The sequence below is a fragment of the Gambusia affinis genome, linkage group LG03 (genome assembly GCF_019740435.1).
Source record: "Gambusia affinis linkage group LG03, SWU_Gaff_1.0, whole genome shotgun sequence".
NCBI lineage: Eukaryota > Metazoa > Chordata > Actinopteri > Cyprinodontiformes > Poeciliidae > Gambusia > Gambusia affinis.
Window position 1 is genome coordinate 12,518,618 of NC_057870.1, and position 26,232 is coordinate 12,544,849.

General features: G+C 39.9%; 1 protein-coding gene across 4 annotated transcripts in view; it reads right to left on the reverse strand.

Moving 5' to 3' along the window:
- rtkna (rhotekin a) overlaps nt 1-26,232 on the reverse strand; it is a 62,999-nt gene that overhangs the window by 29,450 nt on the left and 7,317 nt on the right. The window contains exon 1 of one of the 4 annotated variants that reach the window (XM_044112880.1): nt 13,976-14,706. The exons of 2 other annotated variants lie outside the window; for them this stretch is intronic. In XM_044112880.1, coding sequence (XP_043968815.1) covers nt 13,976-14,071 — 96 coding nt within the window. In that variant the 5' untranslated portion in view covers nt 14,072-14,706. Of the gene's footprint in view, nt 1-13,975; nt 14,707-26,232 lie in introns of those variants that run through there. One more of the 4 variants, XM_044112876.1, reaches the window with a different exon arrangement.

Genomic DNA, 26,232 nt, shown 5'->3' on the forward strand with positions numbered 1-26,232 from the left:
TAGCATCTACTGTTGCACCACACCGCCCACTGGCTTCCCCCCTCTTGTTTTTCAAGATATGACGAAATTTTTTTGCCCCCACAGGGCACATGGTCAGAGCTGGTTGGATCATTTTGTTCTGTTTGATTGTCAGAAATATACATACAAATAAATCTAAGAATATGGTGCATTCAGCCCCAGCCACTCTTCACTCCAGTAGTCTTTTTTTTTTGCTTGCCTGAATCAGCTTTGAACATCTAGGGACTGAAATTGTAGCTGAAATTCAGTCATAATGGATGTCGGCAAACATAACTTTTCCAAGTCTTGCCACAGATTCAGGATTATCGTTAAATATGTGGGTGTGTTTACGTCTGTTGTTCAACTGGGAAACGAATCTCTGCAGCTCCTCTAGAGATACCATGGGCTTGTTGGCTGCTCCACAGCTTCATGCTGTATTTGACTGGTCACTCAGTTTAGGTGGACAAGCAGTGATCTCTGACAAACCTCAGAGGCTTTCACAGAGCCACTTTTCAGATAATTTTTGGTACAAAAAAGAAATAATATTAATAATATTAAATAATAATAATTGCCCTCACAATTATGTTCTACTTTGTTTTGACGCATTACATAAAGTACCAAGAAAATACACAGAAGTTTATGGTTTTATGCTTATAGCATGACAAAATGTGAACACGCCCAAGGCACATTAATACTTCAGAAAGTCATTGTATATGAAATATTACGCAGCTAGATGTCCTTATAGTAAGGAGGACGTATTTCTTTGGTGTCTTCAGCTACTTACTAAAAATCCCTAGATTCATGGAAGTGGTAGTGTTGAAAATAATTTCTACTTCAGTCATAAATGTCGTCTAATGTGAAGACATCAAGGTGACTACAAATAACAGCCATCTTTATCAAGTTATGTCTGCAATTACACTCACTCTGCCTCCCTCTGCTTTTAGCATTTCCCATACCAGCGCACTTGGATGTAGATGTGCAGTCGAGCGCATCGCCTTGTCCGCTGGTGATATATGGGAGTGATTTGCGGGCGAACAGAAAGGAAAACACACACTAGCCATTTAAAGGTTATGTGTGGGAATTTAAGCAGGGAGGTAAGAATCAGCTGGGTGCTCGGCCCCAGGAAGCCACTGCTGGAAAACACATAACGGACTTATTTTGGAAGCATAGGAAGAAAACCGACCTCTGTTAGGAAGTTGGTTCTGCACCAAGCATTGTTCCAATTTTTCAAATTATTTCTCTAAATATCAGCAGAGCAAAATGAAAGCTAAACGTTGTTTGATTTTGTCTTTTTTTTTCCTTTATTTTTGTTTTTTGTTTAGAGATGGGAGAGAAAATTCACAGCATTTGTTTTGTTGCTTGTGGGTGAGCAGAATAGTGGCATGCAGTCCAGAGATACAAGCAGCTGAGGTGTAGGAGGATGGGAGAAATTCTGTTTGTGGGCAGACTTGGCTATTAGAAAACAGAGCAACACAGTCCATCTCATTAAAGAGCCATTACATCAGTGCAAGAATGCAGCACTTTACCTCCAGGTAACAGGACATTCCCACAGAAGCTGGAGTCACAAGGTAATAATAGGGCTGTGACATTTTTTTTTTTTTTACAGTTTTGGTCATCAGCACTCTTAAAATAAATCTCTTTCTCTTCTTACATGCAACAGAAAAAAAATTAGCCTTGATAATCAAGGACTTAAGAGCTGTAAATATCCTGGAGTTAATCAGATTAAAGCTTCACAAACAACTGCGTGTGCAAGGCAGCAAGGAATATAGTGTAAGTGCTGGTTCAAGCATTTAGGTGAGTCACACTACTGCCCTAGTGCAACATCAATCTACTGTACTAACTAACATCTGCTGAATCAAGAGGTCTAGTTATAAAATAAAACCAAATAGGGAACTTCTCTTACTTTCTCTTTGCTTTGTAACTCCAGTTATGGCTGAATGGATGAGTGTTTAACAGTGACTTACACTTGTATTTTTTATCCCTTGAACCTTCTTCGCATTCATTTTGTTGTGTTTCAACCACAAACTTTAACTAACTTTATCATTAGAGCCACAAAAAGCAGCACACCACAAAGAGAAAATGTAAAGTGGAAGAAAATTGAGGCAGGGCTTTGAAATTGTTTCCCAAATAAAAATATGGAAAATGTTTCATTCACTTGTATTCAATGTTCTTCACTTTGACAACTGTGCATATAATCAAGTACAAACAGTTGCGTTCAGAAGTCTTGGAAGAGTATAGTGCTAGTAAAAAGGTGTCAACTTATGGTTGGGCAAAGATAGTGCAAGTAAAGAAGCAGCCAAGAGGCCCACGATAACTTTGGAGGAGCTGCAATTGTGTGCTCAAATTTAGATTTACTGGAAAAGTTTTATAAAATTAATCTATACATGAAGAAAGCAACTCACTGTGCCTTCTTCAGGAGGATCAGTGAAGCTTGCTAGATGTGATGGGAGGGCGAATGACATCTATAACCTGGAAGAAAACCTGTTAGAGACGGCAGGTTACCTGGGACTGGTGTGGAGGTTCTCGTCCAAGCAGGGCAAAGACCTTTATAACAGCCAGAGATACATTTGAGTGGTTTAGATTAAAGCACACTCAACTGGCCCAAAGTTCAGGCAAAAATCAAATCCGGAGTTAGTGGTAAGACTGAAAAAACTTCACCAGTGCTCCCAATCTAATCTGACAAAGAAAACAGGGACAGAATTTTTCATCTTTAGTTGTACAATGCTGATGGAAACACACTGTAAAAGACTTGCAACTGCAATCACAGAGAAATATGACAAATGCATGCCAAATGTTTCATATTTATTTGTACCAAATTTGAAAACCATAGATTATTACCTTTCTATTTCACAATGATGTGCTGCTTTGCATTTGCCTATCACATAAAATACATTTATGTGTTGACAAGTTGAAGTGAATACTCTTGCAAGGCACCATAAGTCCCACATTTTAAGAATAATACGTTCCATCAGCCTGACTAGCCTTGCTATGCCGTCTGACTCTAAAGCACTTCCTATTGACTCACCAACAGCGCCTTTCCCCCCTCAGACCTGTGTGTTTCTTCCTCTGTGTTCCAACTAAATGTCCTTCTTAAGATTACTTCCTTCCCAACAAAGATAAGGGAGCCTCACATGTGTCTATCTATAGAACATGTTTCTGAATCACTGCTGCCCATTGTCATGTTTTCACAGCGTTAGATGAGAGTGACAACATACGGCTAACAGTGACCTAGAGGAATGAACACACATTATTCCCAAAGGAGAAAGACTCTGCCTGGTGTTTAAGAGCTGACCCTATAAGCCCTCTGTTGGCCAAACGATGGCATGGCAGCCTCTTCAGGATTTTTCACTCGTCTCCCTCATGCTCACAGCTAACTTCTGCCTTCTTGTCTGAGAAACTCTATCTTTATTGTCAGGTGTCTGTTGTGGTTTTGTTTAACACATGGACGGCAAAAGGATGACAAGATCAGTTTTCCTCCCGGTGTCAGAGATGCTGAGTTTCTTCACAGCTGTTCGCAGGCATGACTGTTGCCTAACCACAAGTATGCTGACAGTGGATTGAAGCCAGATCCCAAGCGGACATCAAAGCAGTAGGAAAACTATTTTTATTGACATACTGTAGCAGTGAACCTTTCTTGGGTTTTAAGACTCAAGTAACTAGCATGTCTAAAAGTAGTTTCCTCACTGTACAGTTACGTTTTAGGCAGCAAAAACCCACTAGGTTAGAGATTTATCACCTCTTTAATCCTACTATGGAGCACACAGCCTCAGGAGGACAACTGTGTAGTTCGTCAGTACTTTGACTGTTTTACATCAGCAGGGATCACATCCAGAGATAAATATAAATACTGACTAACAGTCTTCATGCAGCTCACTGTGACAGCTGTAGATACCAACTGCAAAGACCTGGATGACCTGCATGTGTGAGTTATCATGTACGCCTAAAATGGTGTCCAAAAATAATCGGCTCGTGTAGTTACATAACAACCAACAGCCAGTTTTTGACCGCTCACATACTGAGCAATGACACATAGGAGCTAGGTGTAACAGTGGGGCTGACAGGGGCTTTTGGTCTGGTCGTCAACCAGTCATATTGAGACGCCTTGAGTAGGACAAAACACTAGGAGACCTTGACCTGTCTCCCAGTCAGACAGAGTTAAGATAAGGTGGATTAACCTTTTCATCTCTTAAGGATCACTGGATTAAACTACTTGGACAGACATGTCTGAAAACAAGAGGAAGCTGATTTTCTACAGCAGTTTCCTTAATATGAGGGCAATGAACCTACAGAAACCAACCCGCTTTTAAAAAATGCTTCATGTCATTTCTGTGTGATTTCTGAAAGGACCCAGGGGGCGAGAGATATTGAAGTCAACCTAAGCAAGGCAGCCACAGCGTAGCAAAGATGACGCCTTGCACCAAAAAACAATCAGGAGGGGAGACATGTTCTGGCATTTCAAGTTGGCTGTGCACATCCCTGTTTTTGCAAGGTTTGAGCACCCACCATAAGTGATGTTTGCAAATCAGGAAGAGCCACAGAGTGGTGTCTGGACTTTGGCTGGTTTCTGCAAGATTATGCATAGTATATTATGACCACAAGAGGAGGCACATTTGATGCCTCCTCTTGTGGAAAAATAGCACTTATAGCCGTATTAATAATATACTTTTTATCAATTCTTCTTCTGCTAAAACAAATTGAAAAGAGACAGGTTGTAGTGACATCTACTGCTTAAAATGAGAACTCCAGTCAGTGCCACCCATCATCTGTTCTGGTGTTGATATGCATTTAAAATAAGAACATCATTGATGGACTTCTATTTTCTGTGTAAATATTTATTAGTTGTTTTGCAAATAATCAGATAGTGAATTTTAAAGGTTAATAAAACTGTGTTTGCAGCTGGTAAAACCTTTTTAAAATTTGAAGAAAATGGTAAAGATGGAAGCTATTTTCTTCTTGGCCTCTCTCGAACTAGCTGCTGGCTTTAGTCCGATCTACATTTATAATTCATAGAAACATCAAGAGAGTTATCTACTGCAGTACAGTAGATATAAGATACAAGCTTCCATGTAAAACCTCATTTCAAAAACCCCTAACTAGCCCATCAAAGAGAGACTCATCTTTGCATGACAAAACTGCTGTGTGAAAGAGGCCAAAGTCAGAGTCACAGTAAGAGAAAAGACCAGCTTTTGGCAGCAACACATCATTTAGTGTCAAATTCACCAAGCCTTCAAAGAGTGTCGCTCCTCCTACAAACACCCGGCCCCTCCTAACGTGGCCCCAAGCTTTTAACCCCAAGTACCAAACATGATATCATCTAACTAGTGAGTATGACTGATCTCATCATGGTGACACAGAGTGTTGTTTTTTAGGGATGGGTGGGGTTCGGTGTTTAGGGGAATGCTCAGTCCCTCCATGCCTTTCAACACCTTGCACCACAACAAGAGGTCTCTTTCAGCTGTTTCAGGCCTCAGATTTACCACATTAAGCCCCGACTCCTGCTGCTGCTGCTCCCCTCACCTCCAGGCCTGGGATTTCCCCAGCAATAGATCCCATTTGGGATCCTTTAATACTTCTCTCCTTTTTAAGGTAAAACGTTCACAACCATCGATTTGCAAAGCAATCCCACAACCTCTCTTGCGTGTCGTTGCATTTTGTTTCGTAAATCTCAGACGGGTTTAATTAAACATGGAGACATCATCAAAGAGAGAGAACATAAGTTTAATTTGGTCCTCAAGAAACCATTAAACTTGCTGGAATGGTTGGGCACAAACTCTATACGTACTGACTTCAGCTTTCATAATCAACAAACACATCAACACACCCACTGGTTGCATAACTTTGACTCCAGTTCAGATTAATGGTGACTTAATTTTACAATCTGGCTTGCTGCTGAAAAAGCAGAAGTTGAGCGGCGGGAAAACTACAGCTCTACAAGAAACACTACTGCGCTGAACTGCAGGAGAACATGCAGCCGAGGATGGATTGTTTTAATTTAAAGAATTGTTAGTTAGAAAGCTCTTGCTCTACACTTGTTTCCCATATTGTGCTCCAGGATACTCACCCTGTAGAGAGACGTTAGATGGACGTAAAGAACATAAAAGCTAAAAGAAAAAGAGCCAAGCATGCACAAGTAGATGCATTTAAACCCACGCACATGATCCTCAAAGACACGCAAGCCAGTGAGAGAACTGACGGACCCACACTCTTGCCCACATAATGTTCTTTCATACTTTATCTCACTGGCAGGAAAGAAAACAAATACATCACACAAGCTCATGAACAGGCTGTATAAACACAAAAGTAACCAGGTACAAGCCTAAGCACATTCCCAGGAGCTCCTGATAAGCAGCCAGCAGCAAACATTGCCGCCACTACGAAACTGTAACTTTCAAGGCTATGGATACAATAACTCAGGCCCCAGGTTTTACTTAGAAATACTAAATTCAAACGGTCTTAATGCATGTTCATGACAGTGAAGCAAAAATTCAAAAACTATGTAGGGCTCAATGAAGAGGACTCAGAGTTAATTATTTTCAGGCTTTTAAAATAACTTAAATGTTATTTTAAGGGTTTTTTTTTAATATCAAAAACTGCAAGTTTGTTGACTACAGTAAAATCCTAAAAAGAGTAAAATGTTAAAAAATGATGCTAAAACAACCACCAAAAGAATGTCTTCTTTTTGCTGATCCCAAACTCAGATAAACACCGAGGGATTTTATTGGAACAAGAAAACAAACAAACACAAAAAATCAACAGAAGAAAGTTTATTAGTATTTATAAACATATTTAACGGCAGTCTCTGTCTCTCCCATAATGCAGTTCTTCTCTTCTTCACCCCATGGCACGGCCAATTAGGTAAATTATTTAGTGATGTCTTTCAAATGCTTGTAATAACTTTAAAGACAGTCAGTGTCGTACTGTGGACGTTAGAAGTTTGAATGCAGCTACGTTTCTCTGAACCCTTCATGAAACTGTCTGGATTTAGAAAAGTTGGCATGTTTTTGGAAACATTATTAAGACTTTACATTCTTAAGGGAATACACATAAAAACTGATGTCATGCTAAGTATGCTAATAACCACGGTAGTAGAAGATACTAAACACAGCTTAAAATATCAAATATCATATGTAGAAAATATCCTGTTTTACTGCTTGGCCTTCCCTTCCAAAGCTACAAAACAATATTTTGGTTGCTGTTCTTATATTTCCTACATTATACTGGGGGATAAACTAGAATTGGCTAAATTAAGTATTACTTGGTCAAAGATTTACAAAAATCAGAGATTGGTGACAAAATCCTGGTAGGTGCATGCCTACTTTAAATGATGAAAGCATCATTTTCATCTGAATGCCGCTAAAGAGATAAGCAAGGTAAAGCTATCAGGCAGCCTCAGGCAGAGAAGCAACATAAACCAATCAGCAAAGGTGCGGGGAGGCAGGTCTACAGTAGGTTCCAACAACAACATCACCTTCAGCTCAGTGTTTTCTCCTGCTCCATCTCCCGGCCCGTGCCTGCTGTTTTTCAAAGGAAACCGGATCAGCACAGAACCCAACCAGGTTTCTCCTCACACAGAGGTCCTATTTAGAAGAGCGCCGCTCCTCCTAACCGCCTCATGGGCAACGGCCAGGATGAACTACTGAGGGGCGATACAGTTTTGCGGTAATATCCATGGGAGGTATTGGGTGCGGATCCAAGGTGGGGTGCCACCTGATTCGGACTTTAGAAGGTTGAAGGGAAGCTGGCTGGAATAGCTGCGGTTTGGAAAGCAGATGTGTTGTTCCAAGCAGGAGAGCAAGGCTTGGTGTTGAGCAGTAGGTGTGTGTGATGTGACACAAAGACGCCTTTCTTGGTTACTTTTGGCATACACCGCTGAGAGAACTGCAAACAACTGTAGCAACCCAGGAGTGAAAATCTAAAAGCATACTTGATCGAAAACACACACACACAGCAAACAGACTGAGCTCACTGAAAAACCCTGCCACACGAATAAACACATGTAAAACGCTGAAATCCTGAGTGATAAGAGTAGTTTGTTTTCAAATGTATATAGCATATTGCCGGCCTGTTTCTGTTTGCAAACGCTTTCTTACTACCAAGCATACAAACAGAAGTAGTCTGTCATGTAGGAATGTGCACTGGTTCTGACATGACTTGTGTGTCCTGCTGACTTTAACACTCCTTCCACTTGTGTCTGGTGGAGCTTAATATGGAGCTACCTAAACAACCTGCCAGCTGAACCAATAGATACACACAGACTCCAAAGCACATGTACATACACACTCTGAAACACTGTGTGTTTTTTTTTTTCTTTTTACCTGCTCGCTGCTCCGTGAACCGAAGCAGTGATCCTAATCCAAATGTTGCAAGGAAAGGTGTGCAGCGAATAAAGGCTGAGGCATGTTGGGAAAGGAAATGATGAAGTATGTTTTTGGGGTTTTTTTCCACAAATGTTGAAATGAGTGAAAATAAAAGCAAATCAGTTGATCTGTGTTTGTGCCGGTTACAGCCCAGAGACACAAAGATTAAACACGTCTGGGATTTAATTATTTTTCTGTTTGTAAGAAGATGGATGATCCTAGCTTCATCCATCTTCCCATCAACCCTAATTAGTTTCTTTGTATTTGCTGATTAAAAGCACCCCTCAGCATGACAGAGCCAACACTATGTCTCACTGTGATGATGCCATATTTAGGGTTAAGTGTTGCAAATAAGGCCAAAAGTTCAGTTTTGTTATCAACACTGCTACTGTGTAGACATGAGATTTATTTATTTTTTTACTGTTCCATTGTAGATTTGGATTATATGCTGACTTTTTGATTTTATTTCTCAACAGAGCCATGTATTTTCAAGCATGGAAAAGTAAAACTATAGAATCTAAAAGCTGAGGAATATCTTTTCCCACCCACGTCCATATGAACAGAGGAAATGTTTCACAGTCACAAGCAAAATGGTGAAACAACCCCAGTATGCTTTCATGGACATGACATCATATGAAGAAGGAATAAACTGAATCAAACACTAAGTTCATTCCAAGCCGGTTACATCAGCACAGTTTCAAGCAGACAATGCATCCATCCATCTTGATTTTTTTGTTTTTTTTTTCAAGCAAATGTTTGCAGCATCTTGAACCACAGCTCTGAGACCGAATGAGGAGCCACCGTGTATATATATATATATATATATATATATATATTTATATATATATATATATATATATATATATATATATATATATATATATATATCAGTCACAGGATATTTCAGGCTGAAAAAGCATCCAAGTCGCCGTCAGAACTAAGTTTAGGTCTTTGGAGCGTGTGAGAGGTCGAGCACATGTCTTGAGTGAGCCAGCAAGAACCTGACATCTGACCCCCTCCGACCCACTCCCATGTGAGTTCCCAGTCAGCCGACGTTAGAGACGAGCTACTGCTAATACAGCATGTCAGGGTCAGCATGTCTGTGTTTGTTTAAGGACAGAAGATGTTCGGGAATTCCAACGATCTGCATTATCCATACCTCTGAGACAGACTGAAGGGCCACGCGAAGGCAGCTGAATAAATCTTGACAAGGAGGAGAATTTTTTTCTGTTGTTTATTTGTTTTTGTTTGTTTAAAACACCAAAAAAATGCAAAAGCAGTTAAGTTTCTATGCTATCTTTTGGTAATCTGAAAAGGATTTGCAACTAAATGTTTTTCCTCCTCACTCTCCAGTTTCTGTGCTTCCAAAAAGCTGTTATTACTGGGATGATCAGCCAGATAACATTCACACTTACACACAGAGAAAGAATTGTACTGTCACAGACAAAGACTGATTAACAAAGAATGGCTTGCCCAGCACAAACCCTGAATTTACAAGTTGGGTCACAAACAATGCTCAGAAACTCTTGACATTTAACTGAACAAGAAAGGCAAAAATCCTAAAAAAGAAAAGGCTTCCATGTTTTGCATGTAAGAAAAAAACATGCTTTAAGAAACCCGTAGCATTAGATATGAAACAAATTGCAAAGATTTTTCTAATCTTTGAACGTTTTAAAATGTTGTTATGTTACAATCAGCATCGTAAAGGCCAAGGGATACAGTAAATATATCAGGGAAAACATCAGAAAAGTCTCAAGTAGAGTGAGGTCATGCACAGGCTGTGGACATCTCACAGAGTGGTGTTCAATCTATTATCTGAAATGAAATCTCTGGAGGAGCTCCAGACATCCACAGATCAGGTGGGAAGCTGCCAACAACAGGACGACTATTAGTCATGAGATCCACAGCCAAACCTTTAGTAACAAGTGGCAAGAAAACAACCATTGTTAATGGAAAAGCAATAGGAAGTCCCGTTTGGAGTTAGCCACATGCCGTTTAGAGGACATAACAAGGATGTGGAAGAATGAGCCAAAATTTAACCCTCTCTGCATACAGGATGTGGAAGAATGAGCCAAAATTTAACTCTCTCTGCATACAAAGTAGCACATCAGCCAGAAAACATTTTTTGCTTGGTGAAACATGGTTATGGCGGCATCATGCTGTGGGGATACTTTTTCAGGAGGGAGAGAGAAATGGTTTAGTCAAACCTATCCAGGAAAACTAAAGCAGTTTCTTGTCCTGCGTTATTTGCTTCGTCCAGAAGGTCTGGGCTCGCGGCTATTGAGAAGCGATTACTTCCTGGAGGCGTGGACTCTCTCGAAGTTTTAAATGTTTCCACATCGCTAAAGCTTGGCCATGATGTGAGCAGCTTTGTTCACTCCCACTGCTGCCATCGCTAAAACTACAGGCAGAGCACAATTCTAAAATAACGCAGAAAATTGACGGCATTGATCCCAACTTCTCCTTCGGTTTGCTGATGGGCCCAGTAGAAAATCTATTGGACAATCCACTTCCATGGGAGAAAGCCCAGAATGTGATGTGAAACGAGATTTTAATTGAGCAGAATTGCCCAGGAAGTCAATGGTCAGGCAACAATCCAGGAGGAAAACCTGTAGAAACTTTGCAACACTGGGTGAGAGCTCCACCATTATGCATAATAAAGCCCCTGAATATAGTTTAATAATGGGACGGTTGAGATCAAAGAAGCATGAATCAAATTGTTCCAGTCAAAGTCCAGACTTTTGCAAAATTGTGGCAAGAGTATACTCTTGCAACAGAAAGTATCTGTGAACATCTATCTTCTATAGAAGACAGATGTTCACAGATACTTTCTATCCAACAGGGGAAAAAAATGACCCATTTTACAAAGAGTGGGTCAAAGTTTCAGGCTCTAGATGTTAGAGACAAACTCAAATTCTAATGGCAGTGAAAGGTGCTCCTGCAAAGTATTTATTCAGAGAGGGCTGTTAACAAATTTGCAAAACATTTTCAGAGTTCCCCTTCCTTATATATTTCTTGCTGTCGGTCTATCACATAAAATCCCCCCAAAACACAAAAGAGTTCACGGCTGTGGTTTGACAAAATCTTAAAAAGTTCAGTGTTTAGAAATACTTCTGCGAGACACTGTATATCTGCATTTTTGATAACAGGAAGTGGTGCATGTGTTTCTTTTATTTGGCATTTTCAGTGACATTTACTTGTCTCTCCCAGTGGTGGTGGACATAATTACACACGACCATTTCCTGTTTCCCATCAACTATAACCCCCTCCCCCTTTTTGAGGCAAATCCTGTATCCTGTGGCAAAATTTCTCTTTTTTGTTTTTTTGGCAATTTATGTACAATTAAAGTAGTGACATTGCTGCCCAGGGTGCCTCACAGGGGAGGCAGAAGGAAGAAAAGAGTGGAGCAAAGAATGCAACCAATGCTATTATTCCAACAGACTTGTTAAAACCTGAAGAGCAGAAATTTAACGTCCCACTGAGTGCAAAATTGCAAAAGAACATATTCCAGCACTTACACAGCCTTTGTGCACACCTGAAAAATGGAGTGACGTAATGTGTGAATATTAATGTCTGTATAAGTCGCAAACCTACATGTGTAAGCTTGTGCCTTGGGTGGGAGTGGTTTTGCAGAAAACTGCTATGCTGTGGCGTGAAAATGAGAGCAGCAGAGAGAGTTTACAGTCAATAACTGCAAATTTTAATTACCCATTCTTTCTTTTTTTTCTAAAATCCCCCACAGCTTGCTGAAATTACAGTTAGACCGTGGGCTGTGCAGCTCTGCCACATACAAAGAATCTCACTGTTTAATAAACCCACCCATAGTGAGGAGAACTGCAGCGTGATGAGGGGAACAACAGAGTGGGTGACCAAATGAAATGTGTTTCTGAGCAAAGAAGAGGCCATGTTGCATCAAAAGTACCCAACAAAGTTTTGGGTTCTTCTCAAAGCAGATAGTTTGACTTGTGGAAGACACCCCTCACCTTTGAGCTCCTTCTGAAGGGGAAAACGTAACACAGGAGTTTTCTCACATGACTAAATAAAGATTTTCTATCTTGTTATAATACATTTAACTGAATTAGTAAAATTAAGCTAAAATTGAGAGTGAAATGCAAGATCTCCAGAAAGACATTCCTACGTTCCACCATAATGCCCTAGATTCAATTACCAGACAAGACAGCATTTTTACAGCCCATGTCTGGGCAGTAAATAAGTTTATCATCAAACAACAGTTAATGCGATTACAGCTTGATCAGATCATTCTTGGAAAAAAATGAGGAACCCATGATAGCTGGTTTGTGGCAGCGCATTACAGGCCACCAAAACCCTCCAGAAACATTGCTTTTTTTTTTTACTGCACCCTCATGTGAAAGTAGCTTTGAAGCTCAAGATTTCAAAGATGCTGCACAAACTAAGAAAGTTGATGTGGTTCATGCAAACATGATCAAGTTACTTCGCAGTCACAGATCAAGGGTTCAATCTTCAAACTCTAAACTGTAGAGTTAAAAAAAATCCCAATCTGTGTTATATTTCTGACCTTGTTGCAAGGCTGAGGGTTTTATCCAACTCACTATTCCAAGTTGTTCATCTTCAAAAGATGTTAAGGTTTCTAGCATGTTTTTAGAGTGTGGAAACTTATCAGACTAATCCTGTGCATGCAGGAGGGGAACATGCAAACTGAGCTTTTAGTGATTCCAATATTGCTCGTAGACAATTCAATAGATCAGGTAGCTCTGCATCTGGTCATTGCATACTGCAGGAGAGACTCCTTGAATTCATGAGTGTGTAAAACGACAACCTGTAAATAAGGATGAGGTTTCCTATATTCTCTTTTCTTACAAAACAAACTGGGTCATAAATTTTGACCCAGTGTTTTGGTTCAAACTACCCCACTTCTGCCTCCACAGCACAAACTCATTGTCTAAGTTAAAGACCCAGCAGATTAGACAAAGATGCTGACAAGGACCAGAGAGCGAGCACACATTACATCTCTGCACTAGTTTTAAAAATTACATTATTAAACTTTTATGAGTCCAGATGAAATAGAAAAAAAGCAAAGCTTATAATTAAAATTTCCTCAACAGTGCCAGTGACTATAAGTTTAACTTCTCTGTAAAATCTGGGGAAAAAAAACAACTGCTAATTCCTTAGCTATTTCCTCTGAGATGACTGAAACACAGATTGTGTGGATTAGCAAAATTATGGCAAAAAAAACTGCTTACATGCTAAAACATTTTTTCCCCCATTTTCCCCTTCTCTCTCACACACACACGCTCACTCACAATCACACTGGGAGTCATGGAGGCCATGCGTGCAGCTGTGGACTGTGTGTGAGCCCCAGCTGAAAGGGGAGACAGTAAAAGAGAGAGATGGATGACATGTGGGGTTGTTTTCTATCTACCATCTGTGAAGGAAGAGACCAAGCTAGCGTCAGTCTGACTGGTTTGTCACACACACACATTCTTTAAGAAGCTCCTCTGTGTGTACCAGTCCAAACCACAGCAGCATGTTGTGTCAGTTGACAAAGAGATTCACTGGAAAGCCTCAGAAAGCTACAATGTGACAATGCAAGCCCACCCATCTCTTCTGTCTAATAAAACTGGCCAAAAGTGAGAATTTACCTGCAAGCTGAGAGCAATCTGACGGATGTACATCATGTTGAGGTCCTCCAGTATCCAAAGTTTTTCCTCCATGTCTGCGTATTTATCATTTGGCATCCTTTGTGCAGGTGGAAGCAAATAAAAGAAAAAAATGCTTCTTTTTGAGGGTGAATTACAGGATTCCAGTCCACTATCCTGCTGAAACCACTGTAGAGAACTTCATCTTTACTTCCATGAGCAAAACTCGTGCGCAAGAGTTCCACTCTCCATCCAACGCGAGACTGGTAACTCCGAGGAGAGAGGAGAGAGCAAGCTGGGGTCTCCTCTCCTCTCCTACTTTTCATGCGCACAACAAAAATCCTTGTAAACACCCACAGTAAACAGCGGGGGAAGAATGGAGCCTTTTTTCTTCTTCTTCTTTTAAAACGGAGCTCTTCTTCTTTGTGTCCCAACTGTGAACGTGGTGTGTCCTCTGTGACTGGAAGCCTCTCCACAAAAGGGCATCGCCTCTGCGGGAGCAATCGGCACAACTACTCCACTGTATCAGTGAGCGCGTACGCGCCTTGACGCTCCTCCGGCTGCTCGGTGTTAAATTAACCCCTAAGACGCGCTTCGGGCAGCAGGAGCGAACTTTAAAAGGAAAGAAAACAGAGAAAAGGGGAGGAAAGAGATATATTGCTCTCCTTCAAACCAATAAACACCGCAAATGCCAGAGCAGAACGCAGCCGCAAGAGGGTGGAGAGCTTTGTTCTTTATTACGCCCTAATGGAGGGAATTTGAACCATGACAGCTGGGGCTCCGTATCATCGGATAAGGCAGCATGAACTATAAAGTAACACGGACCCCAATTAAAAACAAGTCTTGATATTTAATACAGAAACAGGTTTTTTCTTCCTTCCTTCTTTGAGACAAAATTGTATATATATTAAAAAAATCCGAAAAAAAGATTCTGGGGGAAAAAAAAGTGATTTTCTTGGGCGCAAGAAAAAGCATATCAGGAGCACAGAAAATACAACATCCGTCTTCTGTTCTCCAGCTGTTGTGTGTGAGAAGTGTGCGTCCCCCGGACAAAATACGCAGACCACAAATCGACCCCTCCACAGGAAATAACCGCCATGTTGCGGGCCACTGGCCACTGAGTCAGATTTATAACAATTGCACTCATTCCAGAACCATTTAAATTTAGTGAGGTGTATTTTAGAACCCATGGGTGAAGGGAATGTAACTTTTTTGTTCAAAGATCACAAGCCACGCTGAGTTTTAAAGTGTCTGTAATAAATGAAGAATAATTTAGTGACCTATTAACACTTTGAAGTTTCTGCCTTTGTTGTAATTTAAACTGGAACCCATTCTCTATTTACCATACCGGTACTAAGAAACAGGACTAGACATGGTGCCGCCCTGGGCAAAATGTCACACTGCCAATATGTCGTGAGAAGGAAATCCCTCGCTGGTCATTTCTACTGATGGAAATCAGAATTCCAAAATTGAATTCTCAGCACATATTATGCTGTGAAACCTCCGTTCTCCATGCTGAACATGTTTCTTCAGTGTTTTAAAAGCACAAAATGTTACATTGGTATTTCTTACAGTAGTTGTCACTCCAACAATTAGGAAATAGCACTCATTTTCTAACTCGCAACAACAACATGACTCAGGTGTGATGGCATCCCCTATTACAAGGCCTGACTTCCATGTTAAATTAAATGCATCGCAAGCCCAAACATGCATTGGACAACACTTTTGCTTTGCCCCAACAATTCTTTTTGCTCAAACAACACAAATTCCCCCATATTTGCCTTTCCATCACCCCCAGAACATGTGCTGTAAACCTTTTCCAAACGCAAACATTGGAAACAAAGGGGCTCTGAGAGGCTTTTCGCCTCACAGGAGGAAACCCAAGGGGACAAAGAAGCAAACAGCTGGATCATTTCCCTCACAAAGACACCTCTTCCCTGCAGGTTTTATGATCAACCAGCTAAGCTGTGACAGGCAGCAACAGCTGGAGAGAAGACTGAGATTTACTGTTCCCGGGGAAGTCAAAGTGGTTCAGAAAACATTCTGAAATTTGTGTGTGCATGCGCTGCATACTGTGTGTTTGTCAGAACTTCTGCTGAACTGGGAGAAAAGCTTAAAACCTCAGACGAAGCTTAATGGAAGTTAAAACATTTAAACTTTTAAAGGGTGAGGCAAAGCAAATTTTCTAAGCTAATAGCTAGACTCTTCAGCGGAAATAAATGAAACTCACTTGAATTACCGTTTGTCACCTACTGAACAATATTTCATGGTAAGGTCTAATGCAACTGATCAGTGTCATCTTGAGTACATCCATTTATATATTTTTTTACATGCATGCAGATTTGTACCATTTAAAGTTCTGATTTAGCTTCACCATCCACGGCTGGGACCATTATGACTTGGGGAAGATTGAAGTTAAATGTGAAGTTGAATACCTCGCAACTTAAGATTCTGCTGGATAATATCTGTAAAGATCAGACCACAATACACGTGGAAGCAAACATCAACTAAGACTGATGATCCCACTGTATTCTTCTTCAGGCTTTCCATCAGCCCACCAGAAGCATCTTGAACCATAAAACTGCTGCATGTTAATCCCCTTCCAGTATAAATACAAAGACTAACAGGACAAAAGCCCACAAGCTGAACAAAACCAGAAGAAAATAACTATTATCTCAATGACAGGTCCTGTTGGCAGGCAGACAGGCAGCTGACTCAAACAGTTCTGCTGCTTCTTAGCCCAGAGCCAGAGAGGGTGAGGAAAAAAGAAAGAAAAAAAACGGTACTAGTAGGATTAGTAGTGGAAAGACCTAACACCTTTCAGCTTCACTGGGTTTTCTGCCTTGTTAGACGGTCACAGGCCATTGATGGGATGATGGGTGGATTAGCAACATGTGACTGTGGAACAGCCAGTTGTGATAGTCAGCTGCTGTGAGGATGTTGTTAGAGCAATCCAAATCATTTTCGATCAAATAAGACAAAAAGTTTGATCAGAAAATAACATTTGCGTGAAATCTGAGAAAAGACACTGATTACAAATTACACAAGCTGACCCTTGCATAATAAGCTCCCGGAGGGCTGTGCTGCTTTCGAGACAAAGCCCGGAGCTTTGTTGTTTCTGAACGGATGTGTGGAGGAATATGGATAACTTCCCCCTGCATGACGCTAATCAGCTGGAGGAAGCAGAGTGCACTCAGAGCTCAGGGAGCGTTTCAGAAGGAAGGTGGTTATATATAGTATTTTCAGTGCAACAAAGGAGAGGAGAAAGATTTTAGTTTAAAGACACTTAAGTCTCATTTAAAAAAAACAAACATTATAGACTGATTAAGAGGGAGGAAAGAAAGACTATAGATGAAAATCAAAACAGACAGTATAAACAAATTCAACAAAATAAAAATGGCCACAATAAACAAGTTGCTAAATGAGTCCATTAAGAAAATTAAGAAGTTAAAACAATTGAAATTGTGACAAAAAAAAAGAGATCACTTCAAGAGAACAGCAGCAAAAATCAACCGGGGTCAACAAGCCTTTATAACAACATGTCACAGTCAGCGGTTCCAATTTGTGTCAAGCTCTTAATAAATGAAAACAGTTACAGGAAAAAGGTTTCAAAAGTTCATCAGTCTGTGTGAACAAAGAAAATTAGGAGTGAATTTTGTCAAAGCCTTAACACAACTCCTTTACTTCATAAGATTTATTTTCTGTACATCAGACTCAAGACCAGCGGGTCAAACTTGGCCACAGAAATAGAACTTCAAGATTACAGTCGTGTGCTTAAGTATTATTTTATCAGTCAAATCAAATCAGTTTTAATTTGTCTAAAATCTAATTACTTGTGGCAACCGGTCATTTAAGGAAATTTATGATTTTGAAATCAAAGTTATAATGAGTTTGACACCCATGGTCTAAAACATTAACTTTATTTTCTGGGGCCATATTGTGCTTTTGGATTTCAACATTTGTAATGACATAATACCATAACTCCAAACAAAACCTAATTATTTTTCTCCAAATGAAGAAGCTGCTAACTTAACTTTAGAACTACGCAAAGCAAAAAATCCTTTAAGAACAAGACCATAAAAAGGCCTTTTTACAGGATAATTTGGTGCAGCTGACTGGCTTAATCAAAACTCATAATCTGAAAGAACAATTTAATGTATGGTTATTGAAATTAGAAAAAAAACATATCAATTTCAGCTCTGACTTACTAGGACTAATGGCACAAAGGAAAGTGAAAAATGTTGGCTAACGAGTTTTTGTCACAAACCAAAAGGCAGCTTCCACGTCACCAGCCCTCATTACCTCACAATACATTAAAGAAACTTTTATTGTGAAGGTTATGAAGGTTTCTATATGAGAGGATAAAAGCTGTCTTTAGTTCCCTGCTGTGTGTGGCAGCAGAAAAGGGTAGGGAAACACACCAGGGCTTCAGGGAGCCAGACCCAAAACCACAACAAAGACGTCTGACTGTCATCTGAAAACTAAACCCAACGCACCTCCTACTCATTCAAAACACACACAGACGCACAGAAACGCAAAGCTATATTTGCATCATAAACACACATTTTAGACGTAAATAGACACAACATGCTCAGAGCAACTCCAACGGCAAAGGGCTGTGGCAAAACTGCCTCAAAAGAGGAAAGATGCAGCTGATGAAGTTTGTGATTATACCCCACCAAGTTCTCCCTGCTGTTTCTCATAGAGCAAAGTTGGTAAATGAAAGGCAAGACTAAACAAAAGAGTTTCTCTGAGTATTTTTGCTCTTTCACACATAGGACTAGAAAAAGGGACAGCAATAAAAAAAAAAACAACCAGTGAGAGGTCTAAAGAATCTCAGATCCTTTTTCTGTTACAGAGCCAAGTGGGTTACGGTACTTCAGGGCTTGCTATATGGGTCTCTGTAAATTTCTTTCATCTGCTGAACCTTGGTACCATTCTTGTTAAACACAAATTGGATGGATTTAGATCATAATTATCTGAGAAAAACATTATGTTTTGGTCCTCATGAGAAACAGTATGAAACACATATAAAAGGTTGATTTTAGAAGGACACTTTCTTTAGACTAGTAAAATCCCTTTATATAAGCTAGCAATTAGCTAGCCATTGTAAAATCTGTTCTTAAGATTCATGTTGGTTTCATACAAATATTAACAGTTTGTCCTATTATGGTTGTATTGTTTTCCTTATATTTATGACTGACAGTCTTATAGATATCTTTACTGGTGTATGTATATTTTATGTATATACAGTACAGACCAAAAGTTTGGACACACTGTTCTGTCCAAACTTTTGGTCTGTACTGTATATGTTCAGCAATTTGGTCGGTAATTAAAGTAATTAGCTTGGCTTCATTGAAAATGCCATGCTTGTACAGCACTACAGAGCTACACAGAAACAGGACAGCATTTTAAAGTATTCAGCAGTAAAATAATAATAAAGAAAAGAAGTTAAGAGATTTGGAAAAAAATGCAAGACGTTGATTACATTAGGTTTGCTGTGTTGGTACATCTGTTCACTTTAATGAGATCAGCCTCAGTTGTGAAATTGAACGCTTTCAATGAGTAACCCGGTTCTCCCCCCCCAACCCCCCCTCACAGAAGGTCAATTTTCAGTTTACAAGATGAAAAACTTGCACATTGACAGCTGCAAAGTCATAGCTCAAGCCTGGAGACAATGTAATGACCCAGTAACTCTTGTCAGCAGTCTGCCTTGTTATTAGGAGGATCAGTTTCACTGTGCTAACCAGTCTGGGTCAAGTTCTACTGTAAGATCTGTGAAACGACCAAGACTTAATCATCAAAGCTTGAGCAGCTTGTAGAAAAAAAGTCAGAGGACTGATCGTAAATCACTAGGCAGATATTTTTCTTTAGCTGAAAAGAAGGGATGAGTGCGTCACAGTCATTGGGGAGTAGACTCAATCTTATCATTGACTGGAGCAAAAATATATAGATGATTCCGCATCAACATCATCCCCTGTGTGTGAGTAGCCCTAAAGGAAGCACAAACACACACACACACACGCACACAAACACGCATTTTCACCCTTAGAGACAGTTCAGCAGTTTGCTTGCTTCCCAGAATCATTGCTGACTTTCAGGAACGCTACCTCAGCCTTTTACCAAAGTCTGCAGAAACTCATCCCTCTGAGGGAGCGGACACTTCAGTGGAAGAGAAACTTGCTCATTAGGAGATTCATCTCCATTGATTTCTGCCCTCAGGGGCACAGGCTCTGCAATATCACAGACGTAGAGTGTGACTGTAAGAGGACAGGTGCGCAGAGGCTATTCATTTACACTTAACAGTGCGAATGATCTCTTGAAATGACTATTAATGACTGTAAGGCATGAGGAGTATAAAGCAATGTCAAAATGTGTTCAGAGAGGTGAGCAATACCAGAGAAAGGTCACTTAGAGTAATGCTGAAAATGTTATGGAGCAATGGCGCCCTCTGCAGGTTGGCAGTGTCAACATCAGACGACAACACGATTATTTTTATTAATATCACAACACGGACATGTGTGTTGGTATAGTACAGTCAACATTTACAATCAGAACACACTCATGGAGAGAATGTTAATGTTTTTCTATGTCACACATTCCTAATTATTTCCAGCTAAAACAGGCATGCAAAAGATGAGCTTCACCAGCGTATTTAATAGACAAAAAATAATGGTATAAAGAAATTAATTCACACAAGAATTATTTAAAATTTCTGCCACATTCTATTCCATGTTTCTATCTGAACTTGCATCTCTGGGGTGCACTCTGCAGTAACCCTTCAAACATGTAAAAAACTAAACAGGAACACCAGCATCTGCATTATCCATATATGAAACTTAAACAACTGTGGAGAGGACTCACAGGAAACTGTAATTCAAAATGGCAGGGACGAATAAAAGCAAACCTTTTTTCTTTTTTTGTCAGGAAGAGCATGTGAGAAAAACATTTTGAGGGTATATTTTCAACAATACGTCTAAGGAACATGAAGTTAAAAATTTTAAATGAAAAATGATAAACAGTTTTGTGATCAAGTTTCAGTTTCATGCTAAATTAATTTCTCATTAAAGTGTAAATTTCAATAAAGCGTGAAATTGTTGGTTTATGTCTTAATGTTAAATGTGACATCACGCCTCTAATTTATCTTTAGTTTTCTATAAATTGGAACAGCATGGGACTAAGGATTAGCCTCAACCAAATTGACAGGTAATTATTTTGACTATATCATCATTTCTCTGCATATTCTCCAACTCCCAGCTGATTATTGGATTTAAGCATATGAGCTAATGTGTATTTATATAATAAGGGAGGGTGTGGTCTAAGGATATCAACACTCTATTCTCAAATGTACAATTTTTAACCAAGTTCTTTAGAAAAAGAAAAACTTCACAGACTCTGAAAAGTTATAATTTATATAGCCTTCCAAAGGGATGCAGCAGCACTCTTGGTATTTCCAATCTCATAGAACCAATGAACATTTTGTTGTAAGTAGACAGAGCCGGTCAAACAGAACTGAGAAGACCCATTTAAATGAAAAAGTTGACATAAATTTGCTGTGTTAAAAATTGTTCCTTCTTCCCATTCAGTCTGACTTACCCAGGTATGGATTTTCTTGCCAAAATGACATCATTTCCTAAGTTGTTCCAAGCTATACCATTTTAAGTCACTCATTTATCCACGCAGTACAATCTACATCAACATGATAACGTTTCCTAATCGAGAACACAGAGCTGGTGCCCCGTGCCTTCAGGTACAGACAAAAACAGAAAAGTAGCAGAGAACCAATGGAGATTACCGCTGAGGCAGCAGGACCAACACAAAGACAAGATCTGACATCCCACCGTCTGCTACACCAGGCTCAGCGAGCAAACACATTTAAACATGGACATGCTGGCGGGAACGAATATACTGTGCAGCATGCAGGGAACAGGGGGACATGCATAATAGACCCATCTGGTCCCATAAAGTCAAACACCTGTTCTGCATCAACAACACAGACAACATCATTGGCACTTGTGCCCCCTTTCCCACATCCTTGCTGCATTCAGGGTACACAGGGAAACACGGCCATTCGAGACACTAAACTATTTAGAAGAACCGCAAGATTATATTGGCAGTTGTTTTATATCCTCAGTGAGCTTGCCCAAACCGAAAACAATACGTCAGATCAATCCAGGAACGGACTTTGCACACCTCACCTACCACTCACCCATACGAGCACCTTTAAACATTTCATTGTATTGATTCCTTTCACTGCACATTCCTCTTTATGAAAGAGAGGCCCTGATTCCATCTGCTCTCAGGGTAGAGTCAGTTGGTGATATGATGTACAGAGTAAGGGATAAAGAGCCCCTTTGTGTGCAGGAAAATGAAAAAATGAGAGCTGTAAAGACAGGAGAGAAGAAAAGGTGCATAACAGAGGGCTGAAACAGATCTGCCCTTTATTTTTCTGCCTAACTACATGAATAATCCGAAGGTCTATGACTTTTCTTTGGGGAAGTTACACGTTTACCCAAGAACATATAAACTGGTGTCAATTAAAACTGATTTCCTCCTCTACAAAAAAAGGGAGAACGACAAAGTTGACAAAGGAGTTGACAGCAAGTGTCCAGCACTGTAATGGAGACCATACAGAGGAATCTGGTCCTGTGTGTGAGCCTTTTGTTTATGTTTAACAGAGAAGTCTTTGGGGTGTGTTGTGGTGACAGGAAGAAGATACCTTTGGCATGAGACAGTGGAGTTCTTGTTTACAGGGTCTTATGTTACCAGTAGACAGAAATAACCAATGAAAAAGCCTAAGACAAGTATTGCTAATGCTTTCTGTGTGTCTTTGGAGAGGAAAAAGACAATCTGGATCAGAAAAGTAGGTTGGTACTGAAACACATGACAAAAGGACCCATTTACATGCTTCATCAGGGGACCTGAGCATGAAAGTAATGAAATGGCAGGTATAATAAGGCTCTTAGGGAGGCAGGTTCTTTGGGATGAAAGATTCAGTTCTTAGAAGCAGATAAACAGTATCAGAACTAATGCAATACATGCCAAAGGCTTGCAAAGAAATTTTTGAATGTATAATTTAAATAGAAGTTATTTCAGGGCAGAATAGCAGATTCCAAAAGCCAAACCATTCTTAAAAAGTTGCTAAGGCTTATATTCAGCTGCCTTTGCATCGATACAGCTAAATAAAACATGGTGCAATTACCTTCAAAAGTGACATCACATTAAAACGCACTCCCATGTCAAAAAATGGTGGTGGCAACATTATATTGTGACAACTACACAGGAGACAGAAGACTTTTCTTATCGGGTCAGTGATGGTTTTCCTGCTGGAACCGTTCCATGGATGCCATTTTTGTCCAGTCTCCTTCTTGTTGAAGAATCAAAAATTTATTAACCTTAACTGAGTCGTGTGCAATGTGCTGTGCTCTAGACGCTGCTCTTGGTTCTTTTGTGACCTCTGGAAGTGTTGTTGGTGTACTCTTGGAGTATTTAGGAGTCTGTCTTGGTATAACACTTCTATTTTTTTCTTAATTTGTGAATATAGCTGTCAGTGTGATTAACTGGAGTCTATAGTTTCTACGAAAGCAATTCAGTCATCTAAAAATAGGGCTAGTCATAGTTATCTTACAATCTAACAGGTAAGGCAAATCTATTTTCACAATGGGTCAAGTTGGTTTGAGGAGACTTCACCCTTCCCAACTGCATTTTGTATTTACCAGTGTAATTGTTGTCAGATGATAATTTTTTGATGATCTGGAACCTTTTACTGGGATAAAAAAGCAAAAATAAATAAGCAGATAAATCTGCAAGGGTCCCAGAATGTTTTTTCACAGCACTGTGCAACGAAGGGTTTAAATTAAAACACCTTTATGTGTTAGAATGGCCCAGTCAAAGTCCAGACATGATTCCAGTTGCGAGTCTGTGGAAAGATTTGAAAATGGAGCACGGACCTATTTAGCTGTAACTACAGCAAAGAGTGATTTTGTGTGAAGTTTCCATCAAACTTGAAATGTTCTGGCCGACTCAGATTTAAAAGATTAATCCAGTCGAGATAAGTGAGTGAGACACATTTGATGATGCATTTTGGAAGTTTTCACATCTGTGGGAGTGGGATTGTGTCCAGGAATTAAGCCTTGTCGATCCATTTCTCTGTCTGCTAAACGAGTCACTGGCAGTGATGGCTTCGAACAAGATGGTGCATGCTGGGTGAACAAAGCCCATCTGTGTCAGACAATACGCAATGGACCTTCCTCAATGAGACACGGCTGCTTAGTCACTACGTAAGATGGTTCTGGGAATCACAGACTAAAAAACTTAAGCTATCGTGAATGACTAACTAAGCTAAACATCAGTGTTCATTCATCACTCTTCATGGTAAGGTCAGACTCAGAGATCTACATGAAGAAGCAGACATGTGTGAACTAAATAGCGACACTGGGTGTGACTCATTTCCTGTGTCTGCTATTTATGTTCACGCCTTGTTCAGAGAGAAGCACTGTCGTCAAAATTACCGTGGATGTGTGGCTGGGTGGGGTTTACTTGTAACATAAGCAGCTGACCCTCAGCTGTTAAACGGAGTCCTGACACTGGTTGTCCCACAGAGACACACACACACACACACACCCACACCCGCACACACACGCACACACACACACACACACACTGAAGACGTTTCCATTTACAGCAGCAGGGACCTGGGAATAGCTGAGTGAGAAAAGACCAGCCACATAAAAAAAATTAAATAAAAATAAAACGGATGTATTTTTGTTACATTTTAAGTGTTTACCGTCTTTCCCAGTTGAGAGTTAAATGGCTTGTCTGGCTTGTTCGGTCAATAGGCATCAGATAAGATAAGACTGAGAGGAAAGTAGTGTCCTTGAGTCTGTGCTGCAGACTAGTCAAGGGTCAGAGGACATCCTGTATCTGTGTTTCATGTGTGCCGCTTGGAAAAGGAAATGAACCTTTTGAGCTTTTGAGGTTCAACATCATCTGCTGCACAGGATGACTATCAACTGTTTCTATTTTCAGGCCACTGTGAAAATAAACAAATTTAAGAGGCGAAGAGCCTGGAGTTAATATTTAACATAAAAAAATAAAATAATAAAAAACATTTAAAAGAAGAAAATTTCCAAAACGAATAATATTGAAAGTTGGTCTTCAATATAATTGAAACTCACCTCTTTAGAATTGTCTTTGAACCATAATAAATGTAACATTGACCAAACATTTTAGACGTGAATTATTTTGGTGATGGCTCTCGTAATATAAAATGTCTGTTCCATTCTTCACGGTATGGTGTGTTCTTTATAACTTCTTGTTTTCATTATGTAAAGCACCTTGATTGGTTGACTGATACTAACATTAAATCCAAACAAAAAACATTAAAATTTGTAGTCGCATTGTCACAAAAAGTGAAAAGGTTTAGGAGTCATGACTAGTTTATGAAAGGCACTGTAAACAATATGAGACTTCAGTGCTGGGAGGGTAAAAATAGGTCCATTAAATATAATATTGAAACTAAGTTCTGCTTTCTGCATTACTCTCCTCGCCAAGCAAACAGTCCAGTCATTACCTGGAGAGAAGTAACAAGAACTTACTTAGTTTTTACTTTTTGCTTGAAAAAACTGATTAAACCATTTTTCATTCTGAAGCTGTCTAGGAACAAAGCTTTACCCTGACGTATACACAAAGCCTGGGTAATAAGAATAGTTAAACATTTGCTAGCTAAAATATCCATCGGCATACCAGAAAAGCCTCCAAGCAGAAACCTCCAGCGGCCCGGCTTTGTTTGAGAATACGGGACTGAGAAGGGGTAAATATTCTCTAGCATCTCCCCAGTACCCCCGCAGTGTTCAACGCGGCAGAGAGCCCTCGGGGTGCTCAGAGACAGACAAATCTATGCAGGCCAATCTTGGCACTGCAGTTGTTCAAGAAATCAATAAAGCAGAGTGCAACCACTCCTCTGGACCCTTGGGCCTCTGAACCTGCTTTTTTTCATTCTTTTTTTTTTCATTTTATGCTTTAGTTTGTTGTTTGGTTTTGGGCTACACTGCAGTAATAGAACACTACTTTCTTGGTTCACAGATTTGCTTAGACTCTGAAGCTGAGGCATCGTTCACTATTTCCCTGTAAGCAAATAAGTAGTGAGTTCAAGACTTGATGCAGTGACATCTGTGTGACCTCTCTTTATTTTGCACGCAGGGAGACAGACATATGCTTAAGTAAGACAGCTTAGAAAACTGGTGCTTCACAAGCCACAA